Here is a 25,986-nt window from a genome sequence, read left to right on the forward strand (position 1 = left end):
CCACTCCACCTTATATTGTCCCATGCCTTTCACATCCAAGATTTTACCATTTCTCTGCTCGATGATGATCTCGGGTATCAACGTCTTATGAAAGACCCAATGTAGAACATCAAAATTCTCTGATTCTACCTGCAATACATAAGAAACATAGGAATGCAACACCCATTAGTGTTTTTTATATGTAATTCTTTTTTCACAAACATATCCGAGTCTAATAAATTTTACCTCAAACGATCCCAACGATAATATATTGTTTTCAGATTGAACACTAAACCATCTAGGATCATCTTTTAGAATAGATGTATCAAGTGCCATGTTCATCAGTGTGATGGTAACTTTCTCTCCTTTACAATTTGAAACTCATCAAGCTTTAGCACAAATTTGAGGACACCATCACATTCTTCAGGAGTAACTTCAAACAATTGAACATCATATGATTGTAAGGCCTCCAAGTCGTAGAAAATATTATTGTATCTACTGTAGACCACATCTCCTGTTGGTGCAGCATAGGTGTCTTCAATATGAAATGGGGTTCCCAGTGCTTGTGGTACCTCTTTGTTTACTTGTTTACACATTTTTTTACCAAAGAAGGATTTGGCAATAATGATCCTTTCATACTAGAATCCTTCATCTTTTCATGGAAGGTCTTATAAATGGCTGAGTACCCTCTGTGTGATATACCAGCCTCATCAAGTATTGCCTGGATGTCTTGTGGATTGAGTTGATTCTCTTTGAAAAAGTCGTCTATTTGCTTTTCTGAGACCTTCTTATATTTCTTCTTGTTCATTAGTGCTTTTGCATACTGGCGATCTAAAAGAAGACTGAAATGTGCACCAGAAGGTTCTATAGTTGATTCTTTATCAAGGTGCAATAATGATCTGATATTATATTGAAATGCAAAAAATGATATACATGAACATATGCAATAATGATTGCTACTTAGTTTTTTTTGTCGTCTATGGAGACCTGATGAGGTCTGCTTATGTCTTAATTCAGACATTTATTTTTCAAGCCCTGAAATGGTTTCCTTATTGCTTAATAACTTCTGCACACAATGCTCCATGGTCTTCTTCAAATGAATATTGTCCTTCTCAGACAAATATCTTTCTAATTTAAGAACATTTCTTGTTGATTCCAAATGATGTGTATATCCTAGGAGCCCATTATAGCCATCTCCAAATGATGTGTATATCCTAGGAGCCCATTATAGCCATCTCCAATAAAGTTAAGCAAAGATGTCATATTCTTAAATGGGGGTGTGGAGTTTGTAAAAGGGTCTTTTAGATATAACCTCCCATCAATCCATAAATCTATGTTTCTCTTCCCTTGCATCCTCAATATCTCTTTAGAAGCAGTACACAAAGTATTAGGTTTATTTCTCTTACTTAGAGGTCCATATTCATGTTCAAGCTCGATGTGCAGGTTATAAATGTCTCTTTTCTCTGTGTATTCCTTCTTGCTCTTAATCCCTCTGCCATCCTCTTGATTCTCTCCTTGCTCTTGATTAGTAGAAAAATATGAATGGAAAGATAAAGGTGCCAAAATATTAAAAAGAAGTAAAGAGTCCAACTAATTTGCAAGAAAAACCTTGATTTTGAAGGCACCAATACTTGCAAACTTTGATATGTAAAACCTTCAAAATTTGAGGTAAAGTTCCTTGAAGGGAGGGAACTAAAAAACCTTCAAAATTTGAGGTAAAATTTCTTACAGGGAGGGAACTCGAACTATTTTTGGATGATCCTTGGTTCAAATTCCAAGAAATATTCTATTTCGGCTTGTACATAGAGATTTTGAGATATAAGCCATTAAACTTGGAGAATTGACCAATTCATTGTTCACGTAGTACATATAGTACATGAACGAATTGAAGACTTTGAGAACTAGCAATATTCTATCATTTTTATGTACATTTAAGAATAGAAATATATCTTTTATATCTTAAGAAAATGCCAAGAGAAAATATGCCAAAATCAATTTCACCTTATTTTTTTAGGCTTTTTGGATTATCTCTCTCTAATCTTAGTTGGCACTTCTTAGAGGGCCCAAAGTTGAGTCCAAAATTCCCCTAATGCATGTCGTCAAATGTTCTCGGTTCACGTCGTGAACTTTTTTTGCTAATTCACGGTTCCTAATTTTGTCAAACCCGTGGTGTTAGGATAAGGCTACCTATTTTTAACAAGGTAATCCCGTGAATTGCGGTGATGATGACAGGAGCGTTTCACACTGTGAAGTTGCAAAAAATGTTTCACGTCGTGAAATGGTCTCTTGTAGTTTCACGTGGAAAATTCCCACGTCGATTGAGATGAATTTGGGTGTAAATACCTATCTAGATGCTTCCAAAATGATTGTGCCACACATAAAGAATGTAATACGAGTTCAAGACACAATCAATGGCTCCTTATTTTTATGATTTTTTATAAATTTTTGAAAGGAAAGAAAAACAAAACATCACCTTGCTCATTCACGTTAACGATTATAGTGATCCAAACATCAAAATTGACTAGAAAAAACAGTGGAGCCTTCTTCCAAGGCTACTCCACCACACAACTACACAACAAAAACAACCAAGTTCTCACAATTTTTCACTTCCACTCAAATCTTATCCATTCATTCCATACATAGTGCACTACCAAAATACAGGCAATGATGAATCTTATGTAATGGGAGCTGAAACTCAAAGAGGATGGAAGAAACAAAGGTGTTTCCCTGGCAGCAGCACCAAAAATGTTATGGGCTACCACACCTCCAAGAGAGAACTCAATGCATTCACCTTTGGCGAAAAGTAATAAAACACAACTGTCATAGGGCACTTACCAATGCTTCGAGCTTGTGTCCCTTAAGGTCTCCAAGCTCACTTGAGAAGCTCCAATCCTCCAAGATCCACCTCCACGCTGTCACCGTAGAGTCGCTCACACCACCACATAAGGCAATCACTTTCTCTCACTCCTCAATAATACAAGCATGCAACATACAAGTATAGAGAAGGCACAAGTGCTAGAATGCTCAATCTCTCTCTCAAGACAAAAGCAAGAGCTGTCATAGCACAAAGGGGGATTGTGTCCATCCATTATGAGAAAATGCCTTATATACAATTGGCCCTTATTTACACTTGGGTCCCCAAAACTTACTTAACTAAGGCCTTGGGTGATCAATATCTCATAATGTATAACTTTTATAGTGCGTTTGCATGACACTTATTAATTTCCTCAAATGGGAGAGCATATTTGTTAATCCCAAATGGGATTAACACAAAGCAAAGCATCTTCTCAATGGAGCACATAAGGGACAACAAGTTTTCCTTGTTAAACTCAACAAATCTGTTGAACTTAGTAAAGAATCAGAACCCTCTTGGCTCCAAGAATTCTCTGACATCTTTCTTGACGAGCTTATAGGGCTACCACCTCCTCGAGAAGTCAATCATAAAATCGAATTAACCCCTGGTGCTCAACCTGTCTCAAAGACACCCTATAAGATGTCTCTCCTTGAAGCCATTGAGCTTAAGGAGAAACTTTCCCAACTCATTGATGAGCAAGGATTTGTACGCCCCAGCAGCTCTCCTTGGGGAGCACCCATTCTTTTCCAAAAGAAGGACGACACTCTTCATCTCTGTATAGATTATCAGGGGCTAAATCAAGTCTCTGTCAAGAACAAGTATCATATCCCCCGCATCGATGAGCTTCTTGACAAGCTTCATGGGGCCAAAGTTTTCTCAAAAATAGACTTGAGGTCTGGCTACTATCATATCAGAGTCAAGGAAGCAGATATACCCAAGACAACTTTCAATACTTGTTATGGTCACTATCAGTTTATTGTAATGTCATTCTGGTTAACTAATGCTCCTACAACTTTCAACTGCCTAATGCAAGATATATTCCGTCCCTACTTGGATGAATTTATTCTTGTCTTTTTTTATGACATTCTAATTTATTCCAAGTTGGTGGAAGAGCATGAGGAGCATGTGCACAGAGTTCTGCAATTGCTATGTAGATATAAACTCTATGCAAAGAAGAGCAAATGTACCTTCTTTACTCACCAGATTGAGTATCTTGGATTCATTGTCTCCCAAGATGGTATCTCATTAGATCCCACTCAGGATCAAAGATATATTGGAATGGCCAGTCCCTAATTCAGTCCGTGAAATTCATGGATTTTTTGGAATCACAGGATGGTACAAGATTTTCATCAAATATTATGCCTTGCACCCTTGATGGATCTTCTTAAGAAGAATTGCAAAATAGTGTGGTTGCCAATCCATCAAGCCATCTTTGATCAGCTCAAAGCCATCGTTAGCATAGAACGAGTCCTGAAACTTTCTGATTTCACCAGAGAATTTGAGGTGGTTTATTGATATAGTAGTCTAGCACTGGCTTATACTTCTCACAAGCTAAAATAATATGAAGAAAATTATGCCACCCATGATTTGGAACTCTCAGTTGTTGTTCATTGCCTAAAGTTATGGAGACATTATTTCTTGGGGTGCAAGTTTCAGCTTGTAAACTGACCACAAGAATCTGAAGTGGATCGTCACCTAGCCTAACCTCAACATGACAGAGAAGATAGATTTCAATCCTACAAGAATATGATTTCGACATCGAATTCTGCCCTGGAAGGATAATGCGGTAGCTAATGCACTCAGCCCGCAAATCTTTCTTGAGTGCAATTTCTATACCAAAATAATCCGATTCTGATCAAGGTGAAAGAAGTGTCATTTTATGATCCTGATTACCAAAGGATGGTGAACCTAGTCAAAGGAGGAGGAATCTCAGAAAAGGAGAAAAATCTAGTCAATGGTTACTCCACCCATGATGGGTGCCTCTACTTTAATCACAGGCTATGTATTCCTAAGGATCATGCTCTAAAGAAGCTAATCCTCCATGAAGCTCATGATAGCTCCACTATAGGGCATCCACGCTATGCAAAAACCTTGAATGCTGTAAGGAGGAGCTATCATTGGCAAACTTGAAAAATGATGTCCTTCGATACTTGAAGAAATGGACTTGCTTACCAAAGTAGCTCATCTTATACCGGCAAAGAAAACCTTCAAAGCTTTTGATGTTGCCCAATTATTCATTAAGGAGGTCTTCAAGCTTCATGGTCTACTGAAGAGGATAGTCAGTGACCGGGATTCTGACTTCACTTCAAAGTTCTGGCAGGTCATTATTTCAGGCCTTGGGTACTCAACTTTGCTTTAATACAACTTATCATCCAGATACCGATGGCCAGACTGAGAGAGTCAACCAAGTAATTGAAGACACTCTCAGAGCATATTGTGGATGGAAGCCAAGAAGATGGATTCAATACCTTCCTTTGGTAGAATTTGCCTATAATACATCTTATCATCAGAGCATAGGAATGTCACCATTCAGAGAACTCTATAGGTAGGAATGCTTATCTTCGCTAAATTTCTTTGATTAAGAGTTGAGCATCCAAAAAAATGCTTGGGGAGCTGGAGGAACAGACCAAGGCGATCCAGAAAGATATTAAAGCTGCTCAAGATCTGCAAAAGCATTCTTCCGACACAAGGTGTTCTGAAAGGATCTTCAAGGAAGGAGACAAAGTTCTTCTATGGGTGCGACCCAAGTGTAGCTCTCTGCTGTCACTTGGGAAATATAAGAAACTCAGCTAAAGATATTGTGGACCCTATACAATCATCAAGTGTATGGGCAGTACCTATATGATGCAGCTCCCAGCCCATATCAAAATCCACAATGTATTTCATGTAAGTTTGTTAAAGCCTTATGTACCCAGTCTCAATCATATTCTTGAAGACGAGCAAGTTGTAATCCTAAATCAAGGAGTCCTTGAGTTGCAACCTAGTAGGATCATAGATTCTAGAGAAAGACAACTCCGTAAATAGGACTCTTATAGAACATTTAGGACAATGGAAAATTACCCATAAAAGGATACAACTTGGGAAGATGAAGCTACACACTTAAAAAAATACCCCGAATTCATGATGAGATGAGGACGTCTTGATTTCTTTAAGGGGGGAAGAATGTAACATGCCCATCTTCAATAATAATATATGTCCATTTAATAGATGAATTTATGGCCTTTTGTGGTGTAAAAATCATCGATTTTAATAATTGAGATATCTTCACTTTGAATCTTAAAATTCCGAGTCCAGATTTGAAATTTGCGCATAATTTTACCTTAATATAGGATTTTACAACACTAAAAAATGGACACTCGAATAAGCCTCTATGTGGATTTTTAGTTAAAGTGCGATAAATTTTCTACCTTAATAAATACATGTCCAAGTGTCTGATTGACGAACGGACTACACCCCTACGACTAGGGAGACAACCTGGACATTTTTGCTCAAAATTTTTTTTGCAGTCGTCCTCGCTGGGCACATTGGCACGTATATTGAGGCTGATGCCCAAAAAAGGGGTCCTTGCCCCAAAAAGATGTTGTCGCATACCCACGTGCCCATACAACGGCTATGTAAGGACCAAAAGCCGGCCACCCTAGCATACGGTCCTCATTGGCTGCCACGTGACTACTGACCCGAAAGGTACATGCGTACCTCACCTTTTACCCACATACAGGCACCATCCCTTTCCATGGACTCATACAGCCACCACAGACCAGTGTACTTTCACCCTACACTGTCCTTTGCACCCCGCTTTGCTCTCCCTTTCCCTACACCTATACCCGTACTAACCCCTATATAAACCCCCAGCTCCCTCCATGGCTAACACCTGACACCCTGCACTTCCCATACTCAACACTTTGTACAAAGATTGTACCCGCCGAGACAGCCCATACCTGACACTCTGTGCGGGACTATGCCTGACACCCTCTTTAGCCCCTCTCTCAACAAGCCCTTTTCAACTCGGCTCTATAGAATTTTTTTCATCATCTCACTCTTGGTTGAGTGGAGAGTGTCCTTAACTGCTCTCCCCCCTAGTGTGAATAGACTTAAAGGATAACTCCCCTTGTCTCTCTCTAGCTATAGCCTTTTGCCCCAAATTCTAGTTTAAGGACACCTCCCCTCCCCCCCCCTTCCCAAAAATTTCCGATGACTTTAGTAAGCACTCTTTGGCGCTTAGAGGTGATTTCCACCTAAGAGTTTTATGCTCATAAAGTGAGCAAACAAACTCTGATTTGTGATCCGACTGAAGTGTTGAGTTCCGGAAGAATGAGCTACAAGAAGGTGGATAGAATGGCTCCTCCTCGAAGATGCCAAAATACCATCTCGGGAAGCATGCATAACAACCCTAGAGGGAATGTCTTGGATGTAACCCCAACTCTCCCCTTGGGGGTCCCACAAGGAACTAATGGTCAAGTTAGCTTAAAATTCGTTTAAAAAGGAGGTTTTTTTAATTGAACTTTAATGTTAACATTAATTATGTAAGAAAGAAGTTACTACTTTTCCAAAATTCTTGTGAAATCATTGTTTTCTCGAGAAAATGATATTGTTTCTTGTATCCTATGGTTTAGTTAAGCAATTGTGTTGTTATCTTGATTAAGTTAAAAGCACAGGAACATCTTCTCCCTACCTTAATGCTGACCCTGTTTCCATGCTCAGCTCCAAGGAAGAGAATAAATTTTGTCATTCAGAGCGAAAGTGATGAAGAGTACTAGGTAAAGATTGAAAAAGAAAGAAGGGAAAAGAGGAAGATCCAAAAAAAGAAGAAAGGTGTCAAAGAGGACTCCATGCATGAGGCTTCCTAATGAAGAGGATGATGAGACCAACCAACAAGACGCATTGGTTATAAACTATGGTAGCGAGCTTCACGTGGAAATGGTATAGGAGGTCTTAAATTGACTCATGCTAGATAAGCTAACAACATTCTATTTTTGTAAAGAAACTCTAGAGACGTGCGAAATCAAATTGAGTTGTGAAGGTAACTCCATTGCCCTTGATTCCACTCGATTGCTTATCTCTGATCCTTCTATTCTAAGGGTCAATGAATGATATAAGATGCATGGAGTTTTTTAACCATGGTTACATACGAGACAAGGCCTTCATTTTCTCCCTAATGATGCCTTCCTTATCAGTACAAGATCTTAATGATGCAGACAAGCTCTTGTGGGATGACATCATATGGATGCAGAATAACAAGTAATTCAAGTAAGAAATACTCAACACGGAATGGGAGTTCCTTAGTAATAAGGCCTTTTACGTGTGGGGGATGGTAACCACTCTGTACAAGCTTAGATGAAGGAGATACGATGAGGTATGCCTTTAAAGAGACTGGCAATATGTAACAATATTATTGGCTAGATTGCAAGCATTAAAGCGAGTTGAAGCATGTCTCCTTGATGTGTTTACGAAGGGGAGCCACTATCAGTGGTAGAAAGACTTAACAAGTACAATTTTGAACCACCACCATTACCTTCATTATTCCAAAAGTGTACTTGTGTTGTTAACAACCCTAAATATTTGCCTTATTTACGACAACGAGTAGCATCAACAACAAACATGGATATGTTGCATCTCATGTCACCGCAGGTATTGAAAAGTAACACGATCGGCCAACAATCATGGCTGATCTAGAGGATTGTGAGGAGTGAATAATAAATAGCTATATAGTTTGTAAGAAATACATGCATCATAATTAATGTGACATAACACCTCCTACCTTATGTTTTTGACCATAACTAATGCAAAAAAATTGGGACAAAAGACCAAAGGGCTTGTTGACAAAGGATAGAGTTTATTCTATTACATGCTCATCCCTACCACCTATTGAGAAAGCGTAACCTACTTTGTTGGATTAAAGAAGAAGACACAAAGACAAGAAAAGCACATAATATTCCAAATGGTAAGGTAGAATAGATACAAATGAGATTAACAAGATGTTGAATTTGGTAAGGTAGCATAGATGCAAGTGAAATTGAGAAGACATTAAATTTGGTTCTAATTTAAGTTCTTCCTAAAACCTTTACTCTTGGCTGAAACACATATATGTAAGACTTCATAAAACCCTTGAAGAAGGAGGGTATTATGGTGTCAGCCTAATCGAGCATAGCTATCAAGCATGGTACTAGACTAATTAAGTTCATGGAGCGAACTTATAAGTTGAGGCTGTCCGTAACATTTTCAATCGTGACCCGTGAGGTAAAAAACAAGCACTTTCTTCAAGGAGATACTTTGCAAGGGCCAAGTCTAAACGCCCATTGGACAAATAGCATGGTGTAAGCATTACATTAATTTAGCTAGGTAACAATCACCATTGGTGTTAGTCGAAACCTCTTTGGGGACGCCCATTCTTTTAATTTGGGATATTTTATTTTGGATGCACCTTTTATTTATATCATTTACCATGATTAATGTGTTTAATCAAGCTATGTGCACTGGTATGATATGGTCAGGATTAATGTGTTTAATCATCTATGTGCACTGACTATCATTATTTTGGATGTTGGTGAAGAATGAGTGGCGGATTATGTGTTAATCTCGCGGGTGGAACATGTGTTGGACCACTATGAGATATTTGTAAGACATGTGAACACATTTATGGTTTCATATTTAGACATCTATATTTTTGTAAGGCTAAGGCCTCATACCCTTTTGTACATACCAAATAGTATTTTATACTTTTGATAGGCCCAAGACTTTATATTAATGCTTGCTATATTTTTGTAGAGCTTGCACGCTTATAAACTCAAAAGCACTTGCTTGCGCTTTGTTTTTGGAATTATATTAATGCTTGCTATATTTTTGTAGAGCTTGCACGCTTATAAACTCAAAAGCACTTGCTTGTGCTTGCTATATTTTTGTAGAGCTTGCACTTGTTTGTGCTTTGTTTTTGGAATTATATTTTTGAAAAGCAAGCGCTTTTTCTATATATTGCAAGCTTTTACAATCCCTCAACAAAAGCTTCTCTTCAAGCTAAATTCAAAGGCTTCCACCAAAGTCTTCCAAAGATCCAAGACATAAATTCAAACTTTTGGATTACTACAAAAGCGGATTTCACCAAAATTGATTTTTGGCAACAAAGGCAACCATTAATATTAGATAGACATATTAAGCGAGCATCTTTTTATTCAAAGTTTTCAACCTACTATACAATACACACCTAGACGTGAAAACATTGTGGCTGTGCTTTGAGTAATATATCTACTATTGAAGGTATCTCTTTTGATAGGATGAAGGAAACATATGATAATGATTTTGATTTTTTTTATGCATACGCCAAATTGAAAAATAATTATTGGTTACCACATTCCAATTATTCTTTTGATGATGGTTTTGTTTTCTACCAAAAGATATTATGCATTACTAGATCTTATCGACCTCCTTTTGTTGGTCATAGAGGAGCATCATCTACTTTGCAAATAGTTGCAAGAGATTTCTTTTGGCCTGCTATGCGCAAAGATATTGCTAAGTTTGTTTTAGAATGTGTTGTTTTCCAAAAGGTTAAAAGTCATAAAGGAAAGAAGTTTGGTTTTTGCTTATGCCTTTGCCTATTTTGAACAAACCATGGGAACAAATAAGTATGGATTTCCTTTGACTTCTAGCAAAAATAATATGATTTGGACTATAGTCGATAGATTTAGCAAACAGGATTATTTCATTGCTTGCAAAAAGACATTGACTACATATCAAGCTGCACATATGTTCATTAAATAGATGTTTGTACATCACGGTTTACCAAAGATTATTATTTCAGATAGAGATACGAAGTTTTGTAGTCTAGACTACATTGATTGATAATCTTGGTACAAAATTCGATTTCTCTACTGCTTTTCAAGCTAAACCTAATGGACAAACTAAAGTAACAAATAGCACAATACTTAATTTACGTTGATATTATGTCTCATCTCAGCCTAAGCAGTGGGAAAAATATTTGCATATTTTACAATTTGCATATAATAATTGTCCTCACGCTACTACTAAGAAAGCACCATTTGAGATAATCTATGGTAAGGCTTTGCCTACTCCTACGTCTAGACTTTTGCATTCTATAGAGGCTGATTCCTTTGTTAGAGACTTTGACCAAATTCATGAAGTAGTAAAATCAAACATTCAAAAAGCTCAAGAGAAATACATGAATTACGCTTATCATAAATGTAAGCATATCATCTTCAATGAAGGCAATTATGTGCTTCTTCATTTTGAGAAAAAGAGACTAAAATCTGTAGAGACTAACCCTGTAGTTAAGTTAGCTCCTAGATTTTATGGACCTTTCAAGAAAATAGCAAAGATCAATGATAATGCATATAAGTTGGAGCTACCTTCTACTTGGCATATTCATAACTCTTTTCATATTAGTCTTTTGAGACCATTTAGAGGACCTCTACCATCTCATCCTACATTAGAACAACCTCCTAAAGTGGTAGATGAAGAAAAACATCTTGTGCCCGAGTCTATTATTGACCATGAGACCACCATTACATGCACAAGTAACACTTATGTCAAGTACCTTCAAGAACCATCCTATTGAAGATGCTAAATGGATGCCATAAAAGTTTTTCCATTCTTACCAAAATCTCACCCACACAATTGAGAACAAATGTTTATCAGAACCTCTTTGGCAATGCCTATTATTTTATTTCGAGATATTTTATTTTGGATACGCCTTTTATTTATATCATTTACTAGGATTAATGTGTTTAATCAACCTATGTGCACTGGTATGATATGGTCAAGATTAATGTGTTTAATCAGTTGTGTGCACTGACTATTATTATTTTGGATGTAGGCAAAGAATGAATGGCAGATTATGTGTTAATCACATGTGGAACATGTGTTGGACCACTATGCGATATTTTGGAACACATGTTAACACCTTTATGGTTTCATATTTAGGCATCTATATTTTTTGTGGCTAAGGCCTCATAGCCTTTTGAACATACCAAATAGTATTTTATACTTTTGGTAGGCCCAAAAGTATAAAATGGTTGAGAGAGGACTGAATTTTATACTTTTGGTAGGTTGCCATGGTTGAGAGAGGACTGAATTAGGTGAGGGAGGGAGGCAAGCAGGCATGGGCAAAGGACCATGGGACTAGGCGAGAGGACATGCAAGCGTAGGTGAGTAGATGAGTAGTTGAGGGGAAGGTGGAGGAGGTGGGTGAGGAGGTGATGGGAGCATGCGCAAGCATGAGGGGTTGGAGATTAATTAAACATACCTTTAATTAAAGGTATGTTTAAAAGTTTGATTTATATGCTACGTTAGCAACATTAAGAAATGCCACAACAAAATTTGTGTGAATAAGCACCCATGACAAAATTTGTGTGAATAAGCACCCATGACAAAATTTTTGTGAATAAGCACCCATTCATTTGAATAAGTGGGCATTAGTTTTTTTTGGGAAAAAAATAAATTCAAAAAAGTAGGTTAGAAGTGTGCTCGCACGTGCGTACTCGCACATGCGTGCATGCGATGCGTATATCTCTCAGTGACACTTTTTCTCCCAGGGACACACTGTTTACTTACACTCTCACACGGGCGCGCACACAGTCGCCCCCAAGCTTCGCTATGCTTTCCTTGTTTGGGCGCCGTAGTAATCCAGGCGTCCTCTTGTTTTTGTCGACCATTGCCTTAAGCTTCTTGGCTCTCTGCCTCCGCCCCTCCTGGGCGGCGACCTCCTCCTCCTCCTCCTCCTCCTCATCTTCTACTACTAGCATTCTTACAAGCGCCGCTGCCGCCGCCACTAACAGCACTAGCACGTGCCCGATAGACTTCAGCTATGTGGACTCGTTTCCATGGGGTGCGCTCACGTGCGAGGAGCAGGTGACTGCAGACAACACGTGCTGCACCGCGCTGCTTTCGACGCTGGGCATCGGGCTGTCGCAGTACCTGCTGGACACGGGCTTCTTCGAGCTGCCGGACCGCCCCACCGCCCTAGCCTGCCTCGCCTCCTTCCAGGCCCGTCTCCAGCTTAACGGCCTCACCTTCAACTCCACAGGTACACACTCTCTCCTTCCAACAATTTGATGATATGGTTATATGTACATGTTGCAATGGTAAACACAGCTATGGTCACACTTTAACACTTTTATTATATGCAGTAAAATGACTACATTTTCCTTTTAAAACAATCCAACACTTTTTTGAGGACCTGGTTCGACCTGGCCCCTACTTTTTTTTCTTTCTTGGAATCTGATTGCTCTTTTTTTGGTACAATTTCATGCTCTGAAGATTGATGGCGTGGGGTTTTTGGAAACTCAATGACCTCGAGCCATTCACAGCCGTCATGGACAACATGCATGACATGTAAGCCTAGTGAAAGCTGACACACATCAACGGCGAGAGCGATAAAAATGGTGGGCAATTGGTCAAGACTTGACTGACTGACTGACACTCAAGGCTGAGGAATGACCTACCTAGCTTATGCCTCGATATTTTCATATCCTAAAGGGTCCTACAATGATGCACTGATGATGAGCCATCTTGTCATCACGCACTATAGTGCAGAGTGCATGTGACATTCCCTCTTGCTTAGCTTGGCGGCGGGTTTATGGCTTCCAAGTAATCCGCCAAGAACTAGGGGTACTCTTGAAAGAATGCTTCATGTAGTCGAACTGCTTCATGATACCTCGATCTCGAAACGTCGTGTAGAATTGATGGAGCCTTCGACCGGAACCATGCTTTCAACGATGAAGAAGAATCTGCGCAGATTCAATGACTTATGTTTCGTCAACCTCGTTTGGCTGTTGTTCACCTGAAACATTAAAAACTTCTTGTCCAACATATGTTTTTAGCCAAGAAATATGAAAAACATCATGCAACGTCCAATTGTTAGGCAACTTCAACTTCATAGAGATATCACTTAGCTTCTTAACTATAGGAAAAGGTCTAAAACTAGGCAAAGAAAGCTTAGGACAATGTTTGCCCAGTTGTTGCAATCTCTGTTTCGTGATATGCAAATAAACCCTATCCCTTTCCTTGAAGTCGACATCTTATCTAGACTTATTTGCTTGTCTATGAATTGAATAATGGCTAGGCTCAGAATTGAGAGTCAAAAAACTGTATTGAGTACCAGACTTTGCGGAATCGACATGTTGATCTTTCATGCTATCCAAGTCTTTTCCAGAGATTTTGAGAATGGTAGACTCTTGCATGGCCAAGAGCATCTGTCACTTGGTTATGCAGACCAGGGATGTACTTGATCATTTTGCCAAATTGTTGGAAGATCTAACTTCTTTTGGCTTGCCGATCACTCCACTGGACACTTGGCATCGTCGGGAGCCACTGAAGTGCTTGGTGGTCTGTTTTGACTATGAAAACTCGTCCATAAAGAACATGCTTCAAATGTTTGAGTGTTGTGATCACTAATTGCTTTTCTAGCTTGCCCTTGAAAGTCTTGAAAAGGTGATAGGACTGTTATCGATGAGATAGAAGCTGTCTGAGTGCGAACATAAATCAATGCTCCTTCACCTCCCGTGCAGATAGCTCGTCGGGCCTGGAGATGAGAAATCATAGGAATGCCGAGAATGCTTCTATCCCCAGTGTCCTGCCCTCAATTGGAAATGGGTTCATATTAGCGAAACCACTGGATTCCTAAGATCATGTCACACCCCAAACGTGGCGAGACAATGAAATCTCGCTGGAATGAGGCCTTTTAAACTTGAAAAGAAAACTGCTGTGGCTTTTGAGATATGTGGGTGCGGAGAGCGGGTGTAAACCTGTCCATCTCCAAATGATAGGGCACTAATGTACAACTCATTTTGGTAGCCAACCGGGGAGAGATGGCATCCTTAGAATTGCCCATGTCAAATAAGACTACAAATTGGTGGTCGTTGGTAGAGCCATAAGCTCAGATCATGCTTTTTTGTGTGGCTGCAACCTCTCCCTCTTGCGTAGCATCAAACACCATGGATGGCATGGGATGCATAGAAGGTAATGTGAAGAAAACAATATTTTTCCCAGTCCAAAAAAGGGATTTTTTTGGATATTTAATATTTTATTTTGGGTTTTTTTGTCTTGGCTGCTGGCCTACATCTTTTAGGCATGCAGCCCGGAATGCAAGGAAACATGTATGGGGGCATGCAGCCCAGTATACATAGTGGTATGTTTGGAAACATGGGAGTATCAGCAGGATTGCATGGTGTGGGAACTGGCAATGTTGACCTTATGATGGGCATGAATGCAAGGGGTAGCAATCTTGTGAGGCCACTTCCTTATGATAATCTAACGCATATGGGTAAGGCGAAGGATTATAAGGAAGGGGGAGTTGCAGTAAAATTTGACACATTCAGTGGGGCCAGAGATAGGCTCAAGGCCCTTACCTTTTTACAGCAGTTTGATGCTGCTTTTTCTGGTGGAAATTACACGGAATCCTCGAAAGTGAGAAAAGCTGCGACTTTTCTCAAGGGCAATGCATTGCAGTGGTGCTCCACTCTTCTTTTCCAGGGCATAGCTGTCAAAATATGCAGCGGAGATGATAACCAAATCTAAGACCACAAGAGCAAGTAGATTGCAGAAAATAGACAGCACAAGAGAAGGAGAGAGATATGCGTGTAACTCTACTCTATATACACAAGATCCCAAAGTGTAAACAAGATGAATATGGCAAAGGGCTATGGGGCCATTTTATATGGCCCCAAGAGAGCAGTCGGCCTGCTTCAGGGACAGCCAACAGGGCCTGTATCTCCACGACCTGCTGAAAACACCCAATCGGCCAGCTGTATCAAGTCGGCCAGCTCACAGATGTAGTCGTGGACTTGAAGCATCAGTCGGCTAGAAACTGTGTACTCCAGCCACCACAGGGCAGCCACCCAAGCCATAGAAAAATAGAGAAAAATGGGGAAAAAATACGGGGAGTGAGGAAAAATGAGAAAACACCTACAAAGGGCGGGCACACCCACAACAGAGGCCCTGGTGTCTGATAAAGACAGGAGATGACTTCTAACACCCCCTCTCAGCTCGTGGCTGTGAAATCAACCCTAGGGAGCTAGAGTGCCACCTGAGCGTAGCCTGAGGTAGAGACTTCGTGAAGAGGTCCGCTGCATTGTCCTCCGTTGAACAATAAAGTAGCAAGATGTCACTAGCCAAGATCTTCTCACGTACAAAGTGATACTGTATCTCTATGTGCTTGGTCCGGGCATGGAAGACCGGGTTCCGAGCAATAGCTATACAACTCTGGTTATCACACTAGATGACTCTGGGCTCCTTTTGTGGAAACCCAATCTCGCCTAGCAGCCTCCGCAGCCACACAACCTCGCAAGCAGCACCACAAGCAGCCCGGTACTCTGCCTCTGTCGAAGATAGGGCAATAGTTGGCTGCCTCTTATTGCTCCAAGAAAGTGCTCCTAAGCCGAGGGTAAAACTGTATCCTGAAGTAGATCTCCTCGTGTCTCGATCTCCTCCCCAATCTGAGTCACTCCAACCTTGGAGTCTGACTCCATCCCCTCCTGTGTAGAAGAGTCCTAGATCCTTCGTACTCTGCAGATACTGCAAGATCCGCAATCCTGCGTCCCAATGAGACTTCAATGGCGTCTGCATAAAAGAGCTCAACAACCCCACAAAGAAGCTCAAGTCCAATCTGGTGTTCAGCAACCAGATCAATGAACCAACCAACTTTCGATACTGCGAGGCATCAACTGGCTCACAAGGATCATTAACAGTTAACTTTGTATTTGGGTCCATCGGCGAAGTAATAGGCTTGCAGTTCTCCATCCCAAAGGCCTCAAGCAACTCATGAACATACTGCTGCTGAGAGACAAAAAACCCCCTCTGGGTCTGCCAGATCTCCAATTCCAAAAAGAAGTGGAGTAAGCCTAGGTCGGTCATCTCAAACTCCTTTGACAAGGCAGCCTTCGTCACGCCAACGTGCTCCACATGACCGCCGGTGAGAATGAGATCATCCACATAAAGGATGATAATCGTAACCATGCTGCGTTTCCGAAAGAGATACAGGTTGGGATCTGCAACCGATCTCTGAAAACCAGTCCGAACAAAGAAGGAATCAATCTTCTGATTCCAAGCCTTGGGAGCCTGCTTAAGACCATACAAGGCCTTACGTAACCTGTAAACCATCCCTTCTGATCCTGGAACAACAAAGCCTGGAGGCTGCTCAATATACACCTCCTCTTGCAGGTCACCATTAAGGAACGCAGATTTTACATCCATTTGATACTACAGAGGCCACCTCTGAGAAGAAGCAAGGGCAAGAACGGTCCGAATCGTGGTCATCCTTGCTGTCGGTGCAAAGGTATCCTCGTAGTCGATGCCTGGCCGCTGAGCATAACCTTTAGCCACGAGTCTGGCTTTGTGTTTGTCCACCAACCCATCTGACGCATATTTGGTCTTAAAGACCCATTTGACACCAATGACTTGTTAGAAGTCATCTCCTGTCTATATTTATACACCAAGGCCTCTGTTGTGGGTGTGCCCGCCCTGTATAAGGTGTTTTATCATTTTTCCTCACTCCCCGTATTTTTTCCTATTTTTTCCCATTTTTTCCAGTGGTGTGGAGGGATGCCAGAGGTTGGCAGGAGCACCTAGTGGCTGGCCGAGTGTCCCATCTGCAGTCTTGTGGCTGGCCGACTGCCCAGACATCAGTCGTGGAGTATCTACTGCTGGCCGACTGGATGTATGCAGTCGTGGGCTTCATCTACTGCTGGCCGACTGCTGATGCAGTCGTGGAGGGCCACCAGTGCTGGCCGACTGCTCACATGGGGCATATAAATAGGCCCCATGCCCCCACCACTTCCTCATTCAGTTTTGTGCGGGATCTTGTGTATAGAGAAGAGTTTACACACCTATCTCTCCGTGTTTCTTGTGCTGTCTATTTTTTGCATTCTACTTGCTCTTGTCTACCCAAGTTTGGTTATCATTTCCGCTGCATATTCTGACATGGTATCAGAGCCCTAGGCTCGTGATAGATCTTGGGAGTTTTTCTGAGCAAGAGGGGGATCATTAGGTTGCTGATTGGTGGACTGTTTTGGACTGTTTGGGAAGAGAAGGTGCAAGAGAAAGGCGGGCTAAAGGTGCTGGACAGCCACTTGCAGGTTTTACAGTTTTTTTTCCCACCCACCCACCCTTTCAGGTTACTCCTCGCGATGGCAGATTTACTAGAGATGGCTGAGAAGCACGTGAAGATTCCGACTCTCCCCATGTTCCCAGTGGATCGTCAGTTGGACGGGTCCAATTACGGCATCTGGAAGGTCATGATGGAGTCGGTGCTGGAGTCATATGACCTTGCTGATTTTATCATCATCGGGGTTCCACGGCCGGAAGCAGAGGAAGGGGAGTTACTGTCGACGAGGAAGGACCGAGAGACACAGGCACACATGTGGGATCGTGTCAACGCCAGGGTCTGGTCATTTATATTCCTCAACTGCACACCACAAGTGATCAATCATGTAAAGCACATGACGCTGGCGAGAGGCATATGGGAGCACTTGGCTTCTTTGTATAACAGGGTATCACCCATGAAACGGATCTCCTTGGAAGTGCAGATGCGGGTTATGAACCCTGCAAAGTCCTCGACGATGCGGGAACACATTAACAAGCTGCAGGCCCTTCAGTAGGAAGTCCTACAAGCTGGGAAAGAGATATCATCTGAAGACATGGCCATCACTTTGCTGTCCCACTTGCCTGCTCAGTATTCTGCTTTCTATTCCTCGTTGATTACGAGTGGTAGGCTCCGCACCATTACCTGGGAGGAGCTTGTGCCAATGGTCTTGGACCAGGAGGAACGTTTCACGAACCCTCCTCACAGCGGAGGTTCGGAGGCCTTAACTGGCCAACGGTCGAAAGGCCGGAATAACAACAAGGGCAAAGGGAAGGCTTCACTGGAGAAGTCTTCTGAGAAGAAGCCTGATTCAGAACGAGAGAAGCTGAAGGCCGAAAGATCTTGTAATGATTGTGGCGAGAAAGGTCACTATCGGAGGAAGTGCCCTAAGCGGACAGGGAAGAGTGCTGATTCATCAGCCTCAGCTGCAAAGACTCTGGCATTTGTGCACTTAGAGATGGTGGACTCCGATGCTTCATCATCTTCGAGCGAGGAGGCAGTTGGCTTCACCGCGAAGGATACCCGGGAATGGATTCTTGACAGTGGTGCTTCCAGGCACATGACTCCATCTCGTGACTTCTTTCTGGATCTGAAACGGCAGTCAGGTTGCATCTTTATTGGCGATAACTCCACTATTCCGATACATAGTGAGGGCCGGATGGAGATTATTCCGGATGGCAAGGGGGGCAAGCATGCTTCCCGTGTTCTTTATGTCCCTGCTCTGGGTTTTCATCTTCTGTCAGTGCATGAAGTATGCAAGACTGGCTTTCAGGTGGAATTTGAGGAGCATTCAGTTGCTCTACGGGACCGAGAGACTGGCCAGGTTGTTTGGGAAGGCGGTGTGGAGAATGGTATCTACAAGCTCTCTGCACTCTCCTCATTGACAGGTTCTCAGATCGGTGATTTGTGGCACTTTCGTTTTGGCCACTTAAATGTGGATGCATTGAGGCGAGCTTTCTGAGACCAGATGGTGGTTGGCTTGCCAGATGTTGGAAGTAGGCAAGGGCGCTACAGTTCTTGCATACGTGGTAAGCAGCACAGGGAATCCTTTCTGAAGCAAGCTTCCAGGCGGGCTTCGAAACCAGTAGAGTTGATTCACACTGACTTGTGTGGACCTCAGCAGACACCATCTTTGGGAGGATCTCTCTACTTTATGCTGCTTGTTGATGATTGTACCAGATTCACGTGGGTCTACTTTCTTTCCCAGAAGGACCAAGCTTTTGCTCGGTTCAAGGATTGGCACGTGATGGTGGAGAAAGAGTCTGGATTTTAGGTCAAGACTCTCAGGGCTGATAAAGGAGGTGAATTCTCCTCGACTGTATTTCTCAGATTTTGTGCAGATCATGGCATCAAAAGGGAACTGGCCAATACTGGATCGCCTTCGGAGAATGGAGTTGTTGAACGCAAGAATAGGACTGTGGTGGAGATGGGGAGGACCATGCTGGAGCATCGTGATCTTCCTCGTCCACTTTGGGGAGAGGCTGTGGCAACGGCTGTCCATACCCTCAACCGATCTCCGACGACTTCAGTACCCCATATGACTCCATTTGAGGCATACTTTGGCAGGAAACCTGATGTCTCGCACTTCCGTGTCTTTGGGAGTGACGCGTATGTACATATTCCGAAGAAGCAGAGGGGGAAGCTTGACTCCAAGTCCCGCAAGCTTGTATTTGTGGGGTATAACTCTCTTTCCAAGGGATACAGGTTGTATGATCCAGACAGGAACGAGATTGTTGTCAGCTCGGATGTGGTCTTTGACGAGCATGTTCCAGTTTCCACTGTCGAGGAGCTGCCACTTCTTGGAGATCCAGAGGAGTCTGATGATGATTCCCAGACCATCATTCCAGTTGATCAACCTCAGTCATCACAGGAGATTGAGCCCGCAGCTGGAGAAGAGCCCCCGTGACCACAGGAGGCTCCACGATCTGTTCGAGTACCTAGGTGGTTGTTAGACACCCTTCGGGAGTCAGGTGTCACGGAGCTACCCTCCGAGTGGACCACAGAGGACGGCCCTCGAAGATCACATAGAGTCCGAGATAAAAGCAAAACAGCGGAGCTTCTTCAGGTGAACTATGCTTTGATGTCTCGTATCATGTGGGACAAAGAGCCCACTTCCATAAAGGAAGCCCTTTCACAGGATACTTGGAGGAAAGCCATGCAGGTAGAACTTGATGCCATCGAGAAGAACAACACTTGGGAGTTGGTACCGAGGCCGTCGAAGCGGTCAGTCGTTGGTGTCAAATGGGTCTTTAAGACCAAATATGCGTCTGATGGGTCGGTGGACAAACACAAAGCCAGACTTGTGGCTAAAGCTTATGCTCAGCGGCCAGGCATCGACTACGAGGATACCTTTGCACCGACAGGGCGGATGTCCACGATTCGGACCGTTCTAGCCCTTGCTTCTTCTCAGGGGTGACCCGTGTATCAAATGGATGTAAAATCTGCGTTCCTTAATGGTGACCTGTAGGAGGAGGTGTATGTTGAGCAGCCTCCAGGCTTTATTGTTCCAGGACCTGAAGGGATGGTTTACAGGTTACATAAGGCCTTGTATGGTCTTAAGCAGGCTCCCAGGGCTTGGAATCAGGAGATTGTTTCTTGCTTTATTCGGACTGGATTTTAGAGATCGGTTGCAGATCCGAAGCTGTATCTCTTTCGGGAACGCGGCATGGTCACGCTTATCATCCTTTATATGGATGATCTCATTCTCACCGGCGGTCATGTGGAGCACATTAGAGTGACGAAGGTTGCCTTGTCAAAGGAGTTTGAGATGACCGACTTAGGCTTACTCCACTTCTTTTTGGGATTGGAGATCTGGCAGACCCAGAGGGGGTTTTTCGTCTCTCAGCAGCGGTATGTTCATGAGTTGCTTGAGGCCTTTGGGATGGAGAACTGCAAGCCTATTACTTCGCCGATGGACCCGAACACAAAGTTAACCGTTACTGATCCTTGTGAGCCAGTTGATGCCTCGCAGTACCGGAAGTTGGTTGGTTCATTGATCTGGTTGCTGAACACCAGATTGGACTTGAGCTTCTCCGTGGGGTTGTTGAGCTCTTTTATGCAGACGCCATTGAAGACTCATTGGGACGCAAGATTGCGGATCTTGCGGTATCTGCAGAGTACGAAGGATCTGGGACTCTTTTACACAGGAGGGGATGGAGTCAGGCTCCAAGGTTGGAGTGACTCAGATTGGGGAGGAGATCCAGACACGAGGAGATCTACTTCAGGATATAGTTTTACCCTCGGCTCAGGAGCAGTTTCTTGGAGCAGCAAGAGGCAGCCAACTATTGCCCTTTCTTCGACAGAGGCAGAGTACCAGGCTGCTTGTGGTGCTGCTTGTGAGGTTGTATGGCTGCGGAGGCTGCTAGGCGAGATTGGGTTTTCATAGAAGGAGCCCACAGTCACCCAGTGCGATAACCAGAGTTGTATAGCTATTGCTCGGAACCCGGTTTTCCATGCTCGGACCAAGCATATAGAGATACAATATCACTTTGTACGTGAGAAGATCTTGGCTGGTGACATCTTGCTACTTTATTGTTCAACGGAGGACAATGCGGCGGACCTCTTCACGAAGTCTCTACCTCAGGCTACGCTCAGGCGGCACTCCAGCTCCCTTGGGTTGGTTTCACAGCCAGGAGTTGAGAGGGGGTGTTAGAAGTCATCTCCTGTCTATATTTATACAGCAGGGCCTCTGTTGTGGGTGTGCCCGCCCTGTATAAGGTGTTTTATCATTTTTCCTCACTCCCCGTATTTTTCCCTATTTTTTCCCATTTTTTCCAGTGGTGTGGAGGGATGCCAGAGGTTGGCAGGAGCACCTAGTGGCTGGCCGACTGTCCTATCTGCCGTCTTGTGGCTGGCCGACTGCCCAGACATCAGTCGTGGAGTATCTACTGCTGGCCGACTGGATGTATGCAGTCGTGGGCTTCATCTACTGCTGGCCGACTGCTCATGCAGTCGTGGAGGGCCACCAGTGCTGGCCGACTGCTCACATGGGGCATATAAATAGGCCCCATGCCCCCACCACTTCCTCATTAGTTTTGTGTGGGATCTTGTGTATAGAGAAGAGTTTACACACCTATCTCTCTGTGTTTCTTGTGCTGTCTATTTTCTGCATTCTACTTGCTCTTGTCTACCCAAGTTTGGTTATCATTTCCGTTGCATATTCTGACATGACTGGCTGTTTCGACGGCCTCGGTACCAACTCCCATGTGTTGTTCTTCTCGATGGCATCAAGTTCCACCTGCATGGCTTTCCTCCAAGTATCCTATGAAAGGGCTTCCTTAACGGAAGTGGGCTCCTTGTCCCACATGATACGAGACATCAAAGCATAGTTTACCGAAAGCTCCGCTGTATTGCTTTTGTCGCGGACTCTGTGCGATCTTTGAGGGCCGCCCTCTGTGGTCCACCCGGAGGGTAGCTCTGTGACACCTGACTCCTGAAGGGTGTCCATCAACCACTTGGGTACTCGAACAGATCATGGAGCCTCCTGCCGTTGCGGGGGCTCTACTCCAGCTGCGGGCTCAACCTCCTGTACTGATTGTGGTTGACCAACTGGAACAATGGTCTGGGAATCATCATCAGACTCCTCTGGATCTCCAAGAAGTGGCGGCTTCTCGATAGTGGATACTGGAACATGCTCATCAAAGACCACATCTCGGCTGACAACAATCTCATTCCTCTCTGGATCATACAATCTGTATCCCTTGGAAAGAGAATTATACCCCACAAATATAAGCTTGCGGGATTTGGAGTCAAGCTTCCCCCTTTGCTGCTTCGGAATATGTACATACGCATCGCTCCCAAAAACACGGAAGTGGGAGACATCAGGTTTCCTGCCAAAGTATGGCTCAAAAGGAGTCATATTAGGTTCTGAAGTCATTGGAGACCGATTGAGGGTATGGACAGCCGTTGCCATAGCCTCTCCCCAAAGTGGATCACGATGCTCCAGCATGGTCCTCGCCATCTCCACCACAATCCTGTTATTGGCCAGTTCCCTCTTCATGCCATGATCTGTACAAAATCTGAAGAAAACATTCGAAGAGAATTCACCCCCTTTGTCAGCCCTGAGAGTCTTTACCTGCAATCCAGACTCTTTTTCCACCATCACGTGCCAATCCTTGAACCGTGCAAAAGCTTGGTCCTTCTATGAAAGAAAGTAGACCCACGCGAATCTGATACAGTCATCGACAAGCAGCATGAAATAGAGAGATCCTCCCAATGATGGTGTCTGCTTAGGTCCACACAAGTCAGTGTGAATCAACTCCAATGGTTTTGAAGCCCACGTGGAAGCCTGCTTCGGAAAGGATTCCCTATGCTGCTTACCACGTATGCAAGAACTGCAACGTCCTTGCCTGCTGCCAACATCTAGCAAGCCAACCACCATCTGGTCCCGGAAAGCTCGTCGTAGTGCATCCACATTTAAGTGACCAAAACGAAAGTGCCACAAATCTCCGACCTGAAAACCTGTCAATGAGGAGAGTGCAGAGAGCTTGTAGATACTAGTCTCCACACCGCCTTCCCAAACAACCTGGCCAATCTCACGGTCCTATAGAGCAACTGAACGCTCCTCAAATTCCACCCGAAAGCCAGTCTTGCATACTTCATGCACTGACAGAAGATAAAAACCAAGAGCAAGGACATAAAGAACACGGGAGGCATGCTTACCCCCCTTGCCATCGGGAATAATCTCCATCCGGCCCTCACTGTGTAACGGAATGGTGGAGTTGTCGCCAGTGAAGATGCGACCTGACTGTCGTTTCAGATCCAAAAAGAAGTCTCGGGACGAAGTCATGTGCCTGGAAGCACCACTGTCAAGAATCCATTCCCGGGTATCCTTTGCGGTGAAGCCAGCTGCCTCCTCGCTCGAAGACGATGAAGCATCTGAGTCCATCATCTCTAAGTGCACAAATGCTGGAGTCTTTGTAGCTGAGACTGAAGAATCAGCACTCTTTCCAGTCCGCTCAGGACACTTCCTCCAATAGTGGCCTTTCTCGCCACAATCATTGCAGGACCTCTCGGCCCTTAGTTCCTCTCGATCTGTGTAAGGCTTCTTCTCAGAAGACTTCTCCGGTGAAGCCTTCCCTTTGCCCTTGTTGTTATTCGGGCCTTTCGGCCGTTGGCCAGTTAAGGCCTCCAAACCTCCGTTGTGAGGAGGGTTCGTGAATCGTTCCTCCTGGTCCAAGACCATGGGCACAAGCTCCTCCCATGTAATGGTGCTGAGCTTGCCACTAGTAATCAAAGAGGAATAGAAAGCGGAATACTGAGCAGGCAAGTGGGACAGCAAAGTAATGGCCATATCTTCTGATGATATCTCCTTCCCAGCCTGAAGGACTTCCTATTGAAGGGCCTGCAGCTTGTTAATGTGCTCCCGCATCGTCGACGACTTTGCAGGGTTCATAACCCACATCTGTACTTCCAAGGAAATCCTCTTCTATGCCTCTAGTCAGCGTCATATGCTTTACATGATTGATTACTTGCGGTGTGCAGTTGAGGAAGATAAATGAACGGACCCTGGCGTTGACATGACCCCACATCTGTGCCTGTGCCTCGCGGTCCTTTTTGGTTGACTGTAACTCTCCTTCCTCTGCTTCCGGCCGTGGAACCCCGACAACAATGAAATCAGCAAGATCATATGACTCCAACACAGACTCCATCATAACCTTCCAAATGCCGTAATTAATCCCGTCCAACTGATGGTCCACTGGGAACGTGGGAAGTGTTGGGATCTTCACATGCTTCTCAGCCATCTCTAACAAATCTGCCATCGCGGGGATGTAACTGAAAAGGGTGGGTGGGTGGGAAAAAAACTTTACACCTGCAACAAGTGGCTGTCCTGCAACTCAGCCCGCCTTCCTCTTGCTTCTTCTCTTCCCGAACAGTCCCTAACAATCCACCAATCAGCAACGCAACAGTCCCCCTCTTGCTCAAAAAACTCCCAAGATCTTTCAAGAGCCTAGGGCTCTGATACCATGTCAAAATACGCAGCAGAGATGATAACCAAATTTGAGACCACAAGAGCAAGTAGATTGCAGAAAATAGACAGCACAAGAGAAGGAGAGAGATGCGTGTAACTCTACTCTATATACACAAGATCTCGAAGTGTAAACAAAATGAATATGGCAAGGGGCTATGTGGCCATTTTATATGACCCCAAGAGAGCATTCGGCCTGCTTCAGGGACAGCCGACAGGGCCTGTATCTCCACGACCTGCTGAAAACACCCAGTCGGCCAGCTGTATCAAGTTGGCCAGCTCACAGATGTAGTCGTGGACCTGAAGCATCAGTTGGCCAGCAACTGTGTACTCCAGCCACCACACGGCAGCCACCCAAGCCATAGAAAAATAGGGAAAAATGGGGAAAGAATACGGGAAGTGAGGAAAAATGAGAAAACACCTACAAAGGGCGGACACACCCACAACAGAGGCCTTGGTGTCTGATAAAGACAAGAGATGACTTCTAACAATAGCACCATCTACTTGGGTATAGTTTAAACAGGTGTTCTCTTCCGCGTGGCTCACATCTACATTTGAGGTGGATGTAATGACAACATGGCATAAGTTGGATGCATCGAA

General features: G+C 43.6%; 1 protein-coding gene across 1 annotated transcript in view; it reads left to right on the forward strand.

Moving 5' to 3' along the window:
* Positions 1-12,378: 12,378 nt before the first annotated feature.
* Positions 12,379-25,986, forward strand: part of LOC147609008 (putative receptor-like protein kinase At1g11050) — a 36,316-nt gene continuing 22,708 nt past the window's right edge. Inside the window, exon 1 of the mRNA XM_086788338.1 lies at positions 12,379-12,866. Coding sequence (XP_086644464.1) covers positions 12,437-12,866 — 430 coding nt within the window. The 5' untranslated portion in view covers positions 12,379-12,436. The remainder of the gene's footprint in view (positions 12,867-25,986) is intronic.

Source organism: Cibotium barometz, chromosome 52 (assembly GCF_041138505.1).
Source record: "Cibotium barometz isolate CiBa-2024 chromosome 52, ASM4113850v1, whole genome shotgun sequence".
Classification (NCBI taxonomy): Eukaryota; Viridiplantae; Streptophyta; class Polypodiopsida; order Cyatheales; family Cibotiaceae; genus Cibotium; species Cibotium barometz.